The sequence below is a fragment of the Ptychodera flava genome, chromosome 7, assembly GCF_041260155.1.
Source record: "Ptychodera flava strain L36383 chromosome 7, AS_Pfla_20210202, whole genome shotgun sequence".
Classification (NCBI taxonomy): domain Eukaryota; kingdom Metazoa; phylum Hemichordata; class Enteropneusta; family Ptychoderidae; genus Ptychodera; species Ptychodera flava.
Genome location: NC_091934.1, coordinates 32,147,647 through 32,162,207, shown reverse-complemented (window position 1 = coordinate 32,162,207; position 14,561 = coordinate 32,147,647). Strand labels below are relative to the sequence as shown.

Sequence of the window (14,561 nt, the reverse complement as noted above, 5' to 3'; positions counted from 1 at the left end):
GTCCTTAGATGTACATGTACATACATTGTCATAGACATCAGTACAGTACATGTACACTTGTTAGTTGCTCACACTTCTCTCTGCCATATATGGTAAGGTGCTGTGTCACAGTTAGGCAATGTGGCTAAAATCTGATACAGTGTATGTTATTCTTGTGCCCACTCAGTGTAGATTTCTCCCTGATCACAATGGTGGGTGGTGTTCCTGGTGGTGTTATTCCACTCAGGACAAGTTTGTTATTTTTCTACTACTAGTATTATTGCATTTTGTAAATTAACTCGAAGAAAATAAATATATATTACATGTACATGTACATATACATATATGGTGTGTGTATGAGAAATGGAATGAAGCCAACAAAGCGATTGTTTTATGTATCCCCCATTGTGAAGTCTACTCTAACACTACAGTGCTGTTGCATTGTTCTTGTCACATCTTTAAAATAATTGTCAAAAGTTGAACGTCAATTATCAAAATTTTGTCAAAATTTTTCCAAAACCAAATACATGTACAGGTACATGGTTACAAGTACAGTACATGTACATGTACATGGGTGTTATCGTTTGACTCAGGACAAAAAATATTATTATTGTTTTGCATTTATTATTGCTGCAGATGAAGCAAGTTTGATGAAATTGTCTAGATATAAATTGTATATGTGAAATGGAATAGAAACCAAATAATGATATATTCAGGTAGTTGTCTATTTCATGTACGCCAAACCTTGAAGATGTCACTGCAAGTGCGGTTTCATAATGAACTGCTACAATACTGACATCGTCAAAGTATCCTGCATGTCTAGTTCTTATTTGATAATTGAAGATAATTGTTAACTGTGATTTCTAGTGCAAGTACGCAGTACATGTATGCGCAGGTGACGAATAACTGCAAAAACCAAGAATCAAGAATTCAGGGCGGTGCTGTCATATTTATCTTATATATTTCTGCAGTTCACTGTACAAGTATACATGTAGATGAACCAGTGGAATAACTAAATAGATAGGACATCAACAACACAGGTCAAAGATGACATAACATATAGCCTGTATCAGCTTTGCGGTAAATGCTCTTATCAAACTAACGCCAATACAGAGATGCAGTGTTATTGCTAGTATTTGAAATGATTCCACGTATGTACAGTGTACTGTATTTAGGATCCCCCTGGAGGGTCTGCAGTGACGTGTCATGTACCGTCATGATGAAATGCATACATATAGCATTGGCCCCTCCATACAAGCATACATGTAGACGATTATACATGCATGTACTCCAATACGACAGTGGATCCAAACAGCCCACGTACAGTGCAACAAGAAAACACTACTGTACATTGCAAGTTCTGTGAATGATATCAGTTGATAGAGCGCCCAAAGCACAGGAGGACCGAGTGTGAAGGTTATCTGTTCAGTGTGTTGTGTACATGGCAACCAAAACCTGTTGCTATGTGTACACTACCTGCCTACGATGTCAATGTATCTAGAGATACTGTACACGGGTTGTATGCACTCATCCATGGACAGTATTCTCAAAGGATTACACACATGGAAAGATGTGTTTGCATCTACTGAGAAATGACAGCGTTTAATTGGCTGTCAAAGATGGTACTGTGAAGATACCGTGACATTCAAATTTGCATTAATTGCGAATTCACCTTTTTGTCAATAAGTAATTATTATTGGAATAGACGAACACTGTGTGTCGTGTTAAGGAAACTCTATAAAGAGAACATTTGTTATTCACGCATGACGTGTCCTTTGTGCCGTTGCATCAGCTCAATTACTCTTCCAAAGTGACATGGCCCTCTCAACTTACCAACAAGGGCACTAATGTACGGTACCTCACACGTAACTGGGTCCACTTGTTCAACTTATGATGGTATTTTGGGGGATTTTTTTGCGCTAGAAAACAAGGGTGCATTAACTATGCAAGCACATTGCATTGTGTACTGTAGTGTCATTATTTGAAAAATAAGTGCGAGTCAGAACTAAAAATTTCCATCGTCAATATAAACATCGGATGTTATGCATGTACAGTCTCGATAGGCAAGTTGATAACTTGCCACGTTGACATTATTCAGGAGTGGAATGAGAAGCTGTGTTTCACAAACAGAACAAAAAATACCGGAAAATACATCAACAGTTGCTATTGATGGAGCTGTGCTTATTGCATTCCACAGAAATAACATGTGACTGCTGCCCATGCAAACTGTTGATGGAATCGGTAACGACTCGCCACAAGATTTTTCAGAGTGGGCCACCCCTTCTTCTATCTCATAATATGTTAATAACCGCACAAAAGAGTACATTTTGGCAGCAAAGAATATGTAAATTGTGTGGTGTTACTGTAGGTAAAGTGGGCAGCCCCTTTGTTTTTCCAAACTGTTGAGAACACTGCTCTTTCTGGTACATGTCTTTGAAATATTTACTCGAAGTTACATTTTACTGAATAAAAAAATACTTGCGGAACATGTACATACAGCAGGATAACAGTAAAATTTGTTGTTACTTACATGTATGATAAATATTCATTCGTGTGTTGGAGATATTAACAATGGTTTTGTTTACCAGTTTTATTGCCAAATTAAATCTCCTACAGCCGTTAAATGATATTTGTCATAATTGGCCAGCTTTCGATCAGGTCATCTCGATCAGGTAGTGGGAGTCCTGTACATTACGAAACAAGCGGCAATAAATTAACATGAATACATTTTCTCTCCTTTTTCAGTTGTATATGAACACAGATCAAGACTTGAAAAATCATTACAAAAAGAAAAAAATGATCACAAGAAATCAAAAGAAGGTGAGTTTTAGAAGTACCAGTAGAGCTAATTTCTTCAATTTTGATTTTTTTGTCCTGCAAAGAAAGGGAGACGTGTGGTACATGGGATGACCATTCTATCGTAAGTAGTTGTACAGATCACCTTATTCTGTCATGGGGATGTCAAAAGTTTGATAATGAGTTTGCGAAGGAAATATTTTTTTTCTATTTATTTATTTACTTATTTATTTCGAGAGCCAGCTCATACACCAAAAAACGTACAGAAAAAAGAGGGGGACTGATAAACTATAAAAACTATAAAAAAACTAAATCATGATGGAAATTAAAACTGAGACAGAGAAATCTTTAAAAGCAGTCGGAAAACAGTCTTTTCCAGAACAGGCTACCACACATAATATATGTATTGATAGCAGCACTAATAAGAGAATTTTCACTATTCATCAGCCTCATATAAAATTTCGAGCGTAAAGTGCGCTGTTTACTTTCGAAAGTCAAAATGTTGCTCTGAACAAAAGTGTTCGAGATACTTAATCTTATGTCAATACATGTACCAAACAAGATTCTAAAACCGTTGTTATAAGCAACGCGAACATTATTGATACACTGATTTGTGAACTTACTCCAAAGATGTGAGCAATACATAGAAGTACAATATGTTGTAAAAAGTCTCGTTTTGACAGAGTAGTTCCAAAACTCATGGATTAACATGTTAGCTCTGGCATAAAACAACCTCATTTGACGCTTAATATCATCATTATCATCGCCATTGCAGTTGAAAATGACACCAAGATAAGAATGCTTATCTACAAAAGAAAGCTCTTTGTCATACAAGTACACATGCGGAATCTTACAAATATTTAGCATATTAGGCAAAATGGCAAGACACTTAGATTTCAAAGCATTAAAGACAATATCATGGTCATTAGCATATTGAGTACAAATATTCAAGAGGTTGTTGATACCCTTTACACTAGGACAAATCAGTACTACATGTATGTCATCATTTTTGTCCTGCAAAGAAAGGGAGACGAGTGGTACATGGGATGACCATTCTATCATAAGTAGTTGTACAGATCACCTTATTCTGTAATGGGGATGTCAAAAGGTTGATGACGAGTTTGCCAAGGAAATATTGTCTGTGAAATAGCGATTTTTGATTTGAAAAACAGTTCATCTATTTCAGGATGATATTAGTGGACCCTTGTTTTGACTTTGCATTTTGTAGTTTGGTTCAGCAAATTTGAAAGGAAAGGGAGTAGATTTGATGTAAATGTAGTATGCACCTTGAAATTGAAAGTCTTCAACTTTTACCCCAACTTTCCTCAAGAAAACTTGAAACCATTCCCTTTTGAAATAAAAAAAAAAAAAATCAAAAATCAAAATCTAGGGTCATTTTGCAAAATTTGGTACTCAAAAAACAAATTACCCAATATTTATGGACAATTTAAATTCAAAATGGCCACCATCCTTGTATTATCTCTATGGGAAAAATTAAATTTTAAATTTCACTCAGTGAGCTTCAAAATGAGTCACTACAAACGGTAGATCAAAACAGAGTAGTAAAAGTTTAAAGAGTCTGTATCTGTCCCTCAGGCATATTCTGTACCATACGTGTAAGGAAAAAACTCAGGTAAATCTGCCCTATACGACTGCCAAAAAAGGAAATCATAATTAATTTTTACTGCTACTGGAATGGCGGTGTTGATCCTAAACAGTGCATTCATGTGTTTTTGTCTGTTAATATGAATGAGGTCTGCTTTGTTTATTTTGCTCTATATCAGCATCATCGACGAAAATAGATCTTCCGCTTACCCATAAACAACTGTAGTACATGACAACATTTTTGTCACAAATATACTAAAGATAAAAAACTAGAGAAAAATTGATAAAATATACTGGTACATGTACAGTACAGTATGTGCTTTCAAATTTCAAACACAGAAAATTGCAAAATACCAACATATGTAGCTCCATATTGTTTCGAAATTATATGTAAAACTGCTGTTTTAAATTCACTGCTTACGTGTTTTTATGTAAAGCAACGCTACCAGAAATGACCAATACTCGATGATTTTTTTCGTCAGTGTTGCTAGATTATGAATGGGGTGGAAAGTTTTTTTTGACAATGCAATAGTTACATGTACACTGGTAAGTGTGAAACATTTTCAAGACAAGTGTTTACATTCATAGAAAACGACTGTGTGATAAGCTTTGATATTTTAAATACACATTTTTGAGAGGAAAATTTTGGTACTCCAGGGCTCGAACTTAACTTTTTTACCTACTTGCCCTGCGGGCAAGTTTCCAGAAATTTTACTTGCCCGAGGAACAAACTTACTTGCCCGATTTTTTTTGTCTGTTTACATTGTTTGGGCAGAGATCACGAAGACCAAGCAATCTCAAAATGTGGCTGATGGCATCATATCAATGCAGGTTCTGTTTTGTCTGTATTGATAATCGTGTTAATTGTTACGATCCATTAGTGTTGGTCTTCGTGATCTCTGCCCACTCGTCCATCAATATTCTAGTGCAGGATTGGGGTCATACAGTTGAAGGGGTGGCCCATCAATCGATATTCGCATCAGCAAATCTCTTTCCAGAAGTTTTGAAACTCCCGTTGTCGTTTCCTTTCATATATGTCGCACTTCTGCTTCTTCACTTAACTTTCCACTGAACTCGATGCTGCGACCGCGCTATAGCTTTATCACCGTCGATTTCTGAGTGGCCGGCCGGTTGAACGTGTACTGTATCCCCTGACACAGATCCTATTCCGGAATCTGTGACTTTGTCAGGCGTAGATTTCAAAAATTTACATGAAAACAGGGTGGTTTGCTTCGCTGTGACGTACAGTCTGCGTTGTCTCAGTCAGGTCACCGCGTGCAAAGTTGCTGTTGAAATTACTGACCAACACCCCCTTGGAATTACTAGCGACAAGCAAGTGAGAATAGACTTCCCGAGGGAGGAAAGACAACAGCTGAATATCACTCGCTGAATGTTGACGTCCAGCTTGTCGGTTGTGGTGACAGTGACTTGAAACAGCGAACATTGTTTAACAAAAATTCTTGAGTTTTTTATTCCCAGAACATGTAAATTTTATCTCAAAGTCTATCACTTGCCCGACCGGGCAAGTGTAATTTATTTTTACCAGCCCGATGTCAGGTTTTACTTGCCCCGGGCAAGCGGGCAACCGTTAAGTTCGAGCCCTGTACTCTGTGCACTGTACATGTGGCCATGACAGTCAAGATGACATGGTGCAATAACAAATACATTGAATTCACCGTATGAACTTTCAATGCTTGGATTTTGTGAATGCATAAGGGATCGTCTCAGATTGTCGCATATAAGTTTAAGAAACGAAATTTCTTCGTTTAGATCAAAACCCCCTCCCTCTCCCCCTAAAAGAAATTTCAAGTGTGAAATGTTGATATCTGCCTGAGAGTACAATGTACATGTAGCACTTTGCTATCAGTGCTGAAGAATGTATGAATCCCCTGACCACATTACATTGTCAAGTGCATGTAATATAACTGACCATAGCATAACATGACCAAGTTGGAAACAGTGACATCAAAATTTGTTGTTACAAGTGTACAGTTTTTGTTTATTTTCACGCACAATGTGAAGAGAACTTGTGATCACAAAATAAAAGTGTGAAAGTGAAGTTCACTGATTGAATGGAGGTCAAACCTCCCTCCGTAAACGAATGAATTTTACTTTTTGAACATATGCGACAATCTTAGACGGTCCCTAAGTCATATTATTTACCATCAGAGTGAATAAAAAATGTTAATCCTTACCTCTTGTTTTATTTTTTCTTTCACAGATTTACAGGAAAATTTAAATAAAGAAAAGGTATGTGATTGTGAGTCAAAGATGTGTCAAAATTTCTACTTTCATGATTTAGAGTTGATTTTTGTCCAGATGACGATGAGATCATGATGATATTTATAGGCTGTTACAGGCAAGTCGATTCATCATTTGTAAGACCTCCTCCCCTATAAAACTACTTACAAGGGTCTTGTACACATCTGACCATATTTAGTACTATCACTTTTAATGATTCTGGTACCATTGTGTCCATCCATCCATCCATCCATCCATGTGATGACCATAATCTTGTACACACAAGTTGATTCATCATTTGTACAACCTCCTAAACTATAAAACTCGATGTTTTACTACACATACAGGACCATATTTAGCACTATCACTTTTATTGACTCTGGTACTATTGTGTCCATCCATCCATCCATGTCATGACTATACTTTTGTACAGGCAAGTTAATCCATCATTTGTACGACCTCCTCCCCTATAAAACTACTTACAAGGGTCTTCTATACATACAAGACCATATTTAGTACGGTCACTTTTAATGACTCGTACTGTTGTGTCCAGCCATCCGTGTCATAGCTGGCTGTATGACCACAACTTAATTTAAATATGATGTCTGAATCTAAATATTATACTAAAACACACATCACTCTGTCACCCGATTTCCTTGTGTACATGTACACGTGTGGGTTCACTGACCTTTTTTGACAACAATGGTGCTGTATAGAGCCTGGTCATTACATCTTTACAGGGCATACTCACTTTTCCGTGAGAGAGTTTCATCTTTATGTCAAGTTCCACCCCAGGACGTTCTTTTGAGAAACTGTTACCACTTGAGACATTCTTACCATCTCAGGGTTGTTTTAAAATTGTCTCTGACAGTGAGAAAATTTCTGACTGCCTGGTTGTATCATTCTGGTCTCCTTCAAGATTCCCCTCAGAAATTCAATCAGTTTTTCACCTGTATTTCAGCTGTGCTGTTGTATTCACAAGTTCAAATTATACATACAGTAGCTGTCAAACTGTACATAAATATATTTTGATATCTTTCTTATTTCAATTACGTAATGTGTGTAGGTTGTGTGTCAATTAATGTTTACATTCATGTACTGTTATGACGTTTGAATTTCATTTTAGATGACCTAATACATACATACACATATCAAATATTATTGTCTATCAGCGGTGTTTTTTCATCATGATTAATGACGTGTGAAGTACGTATTATTGTCCTTCTGTTTGTAGTGATATCTGTGTTAATATTCATTTGTGAAACCAGATGGCGTTTACAGCTGATGTTCTCATTCTTGTTGGTATGGCTTCCTTTCTGTACCCAATAGTACCCTACTGTATGTGTATCTTGTCTTTTGCTTGTCTAGTTCAAGATCAACAGTGACCCTTCAGTCAAGGTCAAAGTATATAGCCCCTCCCTCTTTTGACCGTATTGTTTCAAAGCAGTGTCACATCAACATTCACTCAATTCTCCATCCAGAGAATACTAGAATACCAATGTACCCGGCTTAAAGCTAATTTGACATATGGCTGACTTTATCAAGATTTTCGTTGATGCTGCTAAATTTACATTTTGTGCATACTTTGTACTGTGTGGAGGAGATGCAAAAAGTTTTGAGAAATTCCTAAATTGTTTCATGTTTGAGAGTTTTGATCTGTTTAAGGTTAGCAGGAACTCTGGAGAATGTTGTTCTTGTTGAAGTAGGATTATGAAACTCAGTTACTCCAACCAGGACACTTACAGGTCATATTTCTTGGTTGACCTTTGACCTTCCATAGCTTCCTTGGCCTTGTTCTTGAACATGATAATCAGGTTTCATGGACAGAGACTTCAGTGTAACACTGCTTGTGATAGTTTCCATTCTTTTCAAGGTCTAGTGTACCAGCCAACATGGGAATTGTTTGGAGTCATAGCTCTTCCACACTTCAATTTTCCTTTCAAATGCATGACCATCTTACTCCTATTGGGGCACTGTTACTGCCACCAATGGGTACAGGACATCGAGGAGTTGTCTCAGTAAGGTCAAATAAGAGATTGAATGACTCATTGAATATAGTATTTGCTACCTCTAGAGGGCGCTGTAGTTGGTGTCTACGTGTACTAATCTATAAAGTTACACATGGATACAAAAGTTACTATTTATGCAGTACATTTAACTATTTCATGTAGATTTGGAAAATATATTTGAGATGTTCGTACATTAATGCCAATACATTGTATTATGCCATTTTCACTGTCGGTAATTGTGTGTCCATGACCTCCAGCTTGATTTGAAAGAGACAGCTGAAATCTCTTTGAAAACTTTAGATACTGTAAATGTGTTATGTGGTTTGTTATATACCAAGCTTTCATTGTAGTTCCACCCGCCAGATAGGGAATACTTTGGGACATTCTGTGCTTTTTTCACTTTTAGCAAGAAAATTTCCAGTGGCTGAAATCTTGACCCACATTTGAAATTCTGTTAATTGAAAGAACCACTCATGTATATACCGGTATATCACTATATTTCATGTCAAACCATACACAGTAGAGAAACTATTGTCTATGGTCAAACATATGGTCAAAAATGATTTTATGTATAGCAGTATGAATTTTCACTCAAGTTGTTAAGATTTTTGGATGTTTGTTTACTTAATTTGCAGCAAGAAGCCGGTAGGAGATTCTCATCGTTAGATACCAAACACAAAATGTTAGAGGTAAGTCCTGAAACATTATCAAAATATTATTGATGGATGAAAAATTCTCCTCGCGCTGAGATAACATTTTACCATTCCACTTCTGTGTACATGTATATTGATATTCACGTTATCAATTTTCCAAACATTCAGTGTCCTGTTTTCATTCTTCTGTTTTGATTTATTATCTGTCCTTCAAAAGCAGATTTATTTCTTTTCCTTCACTTTTTGGATTTTGAAGGAAGGTTGCAGTTTAATCCTTGTTTTAGTTTTCACTCGGAATAAAAGTAATTAATATTTAGTGCTTAGTCAGATTTCCAGGTATTCACATGTATTAATGGTTCAGTAGGTGTATCTTTTATTGTTCTTTTTCACGGTATTTGTTATTAATATCAAGTAATTGCAAGTTGTGCTTACGTAATTGACCAAATTTGAAGGTAAAACAAATTCTAGCAGTAACTACCTATCTTTGTGAGACTCTTTTTACAGTCACAGTTACTATTTTCTCTCCACAAAAGTACATGTACTTGTATCATTTATTTGATAGCAGCCCGTAATAGCTTTTTATATGATCATTATACAAGTTAATGGGGCTAGGCTCAACTAGCACATAGCTATATTACTATCTCCTTATTGTCAATGTATTTGGCAGAATTTGAATGGTATGTGTTACTTAAAGCTTAGATTGGCAGTGAATGATGATGATGATTATTATTTTATTCTTTTACTCCCAAAGCATGTGTAGATAAACAGTTTTGAGCTTGTCAACACAACCTGTACATGTGTGACTGCATTTTTATTGTTGACAAGTGAATTGTGGCCCAAGACTAGAATTCAAATTTAAACGATTACAGTGCATTTTGCATGTAAAGATGCTGTGTTCACAAGCTAAATGGTTGGTATTTCAGCATGCTTTGTGGAGTAGAACAAGAACTTGCAATTGACATGCAAAACAAAAACAGCAAAAAAAATAAACAAAGACACAGCTACTAGCCCATTACAAGGCAAAATTGAAATAATTTTGAGTGAAAACTCTGAGAAAAAAAGAAAAAGAAAATTTCACTAGATCAATGTGTTGCTTCACTGGCAAGAGCTCGATTCTACCAGTATCAGTGAAGTAGAATTCACATATAGTTTTGTTCAGTGAAAGTGCTGATCTGCATGGACACAAGTTAGTGATTGTTCTGCTGCAAAGAATTTATTACATATAAATTTATCTGCTTTTGGACTTGGTTATGGCATGTGATGAATCACAGATTTTTGGTAATAGACAACTCTTTCCCTCATATTGTGAATCCAAATAATGTACATGAGATTCAGTTGTTGAGCGCCACCAGTGTTTGGTTTTGCAGTGTCTTTTGTTTTCAGGAGGAAAACTTTTGAAAACTTTCTTAATCATTCAGTTCTATATAAGTGTAACATATACCTGTGGTAATTATTGAATAATTATCAACAGTCAGTGTGAAAGAATGAAATATAATAACTCATCTTAACAAAATTGCCAGGCTCCATGCCTTTGTTAGCTGTGGTACTTGTCCTTATGGCAATACCATGGGTAGTAAACCGTTTGCAGTGTACTTCCTCTTCAGTCTGTTTTTCCTTTCTTTTCATCAGTTCCTTTTTGCAATAGTGCTACACCACTTATCTTTGCTTTACCGGCATCCTTTGAAGGTCACACCAGCTTTCAGTTTGTCGCTGAGTATTTTCACCTTCTTTTGCTGTTTATTGTCAAGTAGGCCATCACTTTCGACAGTGTATATTTTACACATTATGAAAGATGCGTGTGGGTCATTCAATATGTGATCACTGTGTAGTGCTGAAACTCTGTTTGAAACCCCTTTTTCATGGGGATTGTACATAATGTAAATACAGTTGACATGTAATTGCATAAATATTTCTGACATTCAAGATTATATAACATTGCAGAAGAATCTCAAGAAAAAGACTGAAGCATTGATAAAGATAAATAATAGCATTTTATTATTATGATAAATTGGAACATCCTCTTCCATAACAAAAAGAAGAGAGAATGATTGTCATCGCTGAGGTTCAATCAAGTTGCTGGTACCAGACACAAGATTCCAAATGAGGGCTTCTGTGGCAGACTGTATCTTACTGTGGCTGACATGGTAAAAATTTTACAGTTAAAACTACTTGTATAGTGTGGGTGATTTTCCCCATAATTTCTCATTTTGATTTCAACTTTCAGACTGAACATGACGATTTAAAAGATGATTTCTTGAGATTAAAATCAGAACACACAGGGCTTGAAGAGGATTGCCGAAGAGTGCAAACAGAAAAAGAACTAGAATTACATCAAATAAAACAAGACAAAGATTTACATATAAGAAATTTAGAAGGTAAGAGAAAGCCAATATTTACTTAAAACTCATTGATATTGATATCAGTCATTTGTTAAAATTATTATCATATTATGAGGCTATCATCTTTTATGAAATTACAAATGATCCTACTAATTTGCATCTTGCTAAGGTGATTGAGAAAGTTGTTTACTTTTCAGACTAAGGATGATTATTAAAAAATAAACTGTCATACTTTAATTAATCGTATTAATGTATTGAAAGGCATTAAAAAGGGATACATGTAAGCAGTGTTATTATTTGGTTCATATACAACTGAAATTTCCATTCTCAACCTTTTTACGAAAAATGCATGAATGGTGGAAAGATTCTAGAAAAAGTCCTAAAAACATTACTTATACAAATGCTTACGATCTGAAATAAATAGATTTGGAATTCTGTATGCTTTCTGCTCCGGCATTATTGTTTACATGTAGCTATATCCAGGGATCTTAGGTTTGAATTGTCAGAAGTGTTTCACTGCCATATTATGGTACATGCACCATGGGTATTTCCTTGTAGTATGCACAGATAGGCTCATTCCTTGATATCGTTTCTGTTTTGATTTTTCTACTGTTTGTTCACTTTCACCAACGATACACACAATACTAATGGTAGATCAAGTTTCATTGCCATGCATTCCTGATGATGTCTGGGTGTCTTTTCATTACTTGAAACAGAACAAATTGGATCTTTACAAGAAGAAGCTGGTAGACTCCGTTCAATAAATGAGGACCTTACAGATCAGCTCAGAGATGCACAGGTAATTGTTAAAATATTTGTGAGGATGAAGGAAACAGTATTATTTGTGACACACCTCATCCATACTTTCTTGCGATTCATTGATTTAAGGATAAGTTGTGTGGGTCATACATAGTGACTGGTTATATTCGGATATCAGCATGTATGTTTGTTCTCCCTGGGCTATTGAGTCACCTCAAAACAGTCTCTTTCCCTCGTCATGTAGCTCGTGAAACAGACTGTTTTAGGTTGACTCTTAGGCCCTCTGGCAACAAAGTATACCCTTATGAGTAGTCAATATGTGTATAACGTCAATCAATTATTTTCTTGTAGTAATTTTAGTCGTCCGTGGGGACTTATACAGTAGATTGGATTCCATGTATGTGTGCATGCATGCCTCCCCTCCATCTGCCCACATGGATATCTCAGTCATGCTGAGCCGATTCCTTTTAAATTTGGTACGAGGAGAATATACAATGGCATACATGTACACATGTGTGTTGATCGGTTGTGGGATACTATCCAATATGGCTACAACGTGACCATTTTGTTTCCACTATTTTCATTTCTACACCCATTTTGCAAACGAGCTGCAACAGATGTCATTCAAACTTGGCACAATGACAACACACTATGATTAACACATGTACATCGAAGTATTTTGCGTTATGATCCAAAATGGCTGCCATATGGCCATTTTGTTCTGATTTTTTTTCATGTGCACAGCTGTTATTCAGACATTCCTTGACTGATTTCTTTAAAATAGCACAAGGCGAGCACTATGACTTATATATACATGTGAAATAATTCAATGATACAATCCAATGTGCAAGAGAATTTCTTGGAATTCGGTGATGAATCTTCTTAAATCTGTACATTAATGCCAATCAGAATCTGAAATCAAAGTACTCTTTTTGCCACACTGTAAAGAACAGGATTGATTTGCTGGATTTTTCAAGTTCTACTGCATACATTAAGCATCTTGCAAATACTGCTTACATCACCAATCCTAGTCTATGAACAATTGAATTTCCAATTCCTAGAATGTTGATGTCCAAGTCTGCTGAAAGAAACTCAAGGCCTTCATGCTGTTCATTATTGCGTTGGTACTTTTTAGTCTCGGCAATCCTCATGCCTGATGATAAAATTTTCACAGTTCAGTTTTTCCTCTATCCCCTCTACACCAAATACTAGTATTTCCATAACTTATTGGGATATAGTTCCATTCTTTTCTATGCATGCATGTATTGTCAAGTGTTAGCCCCCACATTAACACAAATGCATTCAAGTCTACCCTGGCTGACCGCAAATACTCACAAGAAGTCATGCAAAATTGTATGTGATAGCGCCCTCTACAGCCAATTGTCTTTTTTCCAAATTTTCAGGGGCACTTTCCATTGCACGATTAACCATGACATCTGTGATATCACAATCGAAATGGAGGTTGTAAAACAAAAATCATTATCACGATCATGTTCAGTTGACATTGCTGCCCTCAGTTTTGGGCATTTATGCATAGCCCTAGCATCTGTAGCCAGTCTAGTACATAGCAATGCCTAGCTAGGGTACTTGTATTGTTTATCGTTGTAGTTTAACAGTGTACGTTTTCATCAAATGTACGTTAGTTGTAATAGTTTATTATGTCGTATTTCACACTCTGATAGTGCCTGTTCAGGCTGTTGTGTACACCTGCACTGAACAAATAAACAAACGAATATTTTTTCTCACTGCCGATGTAAACTGAGGTATACTATGTTTATAGCAGAACCGATTAAAGTATCATCTTACGACTTAAAAGATTGCTGTTCAAATCAAATTCTATTTTTCGGAGGCTTTAAAATTACTGCTGCTTCAGCTTTCAGAGCCGACCCCTGTGTTGTGCACCATCCTGTAAACATGCCAATCACGCCCTCTGGCATGATTGCTGTGATTTTGAATCGTGATTGCTACAGTATTGGGCGTATTGAAACGCACTATCAAGATGTTGATTGGCCAATCATGATTATGCAAATCAAACGCAACACAAGATGTCTATTCAAATAAATACAAGGCAGTTTCGGTATATTTCAGTACTTTTTATCCAAGACAAAGTGTACACGGTGTTGTACCTATTAGCCACTACTGGACTTGGAAACAGCATTGACAATCAGATTTGTAGACTT

General features: G+C 36.1%; 1 protein-coding gene across 4 annotated transcripts in view; it reads left to right on the top strand.

Moving 5' to 3' along the window:
* Nucleotides 1–14,561, top strand: part of LOC139137293 (Golgi integral membrane protein 4-like) — a 73,364-nt gene that overhangs the window by 10,292 nt on the left and 48,511 nt on the right. For all 4 annotated transcript variants that reach the window (XM_070705309.1, XM_070705306.1, XM_070705308.1 and 1 more), the window contains exons 2-6: nucleotides 2,725–2,799; nucleotides 6,602–6,630; nucleotides 9,266–9,319; nucleotides 11,508–11,658; nucleotides 12,339–12,421. In XM_070705309.1, coding sequence (XP_070561410.1) covers nucleotides 2,725–2,799; nucleotides 6,602–6,630; nucleotides 9,266–9,319; nucleotides 11,508–11,658; nucleotides 12,339–12,421 — 392 coding nt within the window. The remainder of the gene's footprint in view (nucleotides 1–2,724; nucleotides 2,800–6,601; nucleotides 6,631–9,265; nucleotides 9,320–11,507; nucleotides 11,659–12,338; nucleotides 12,422–14,561) is intronic.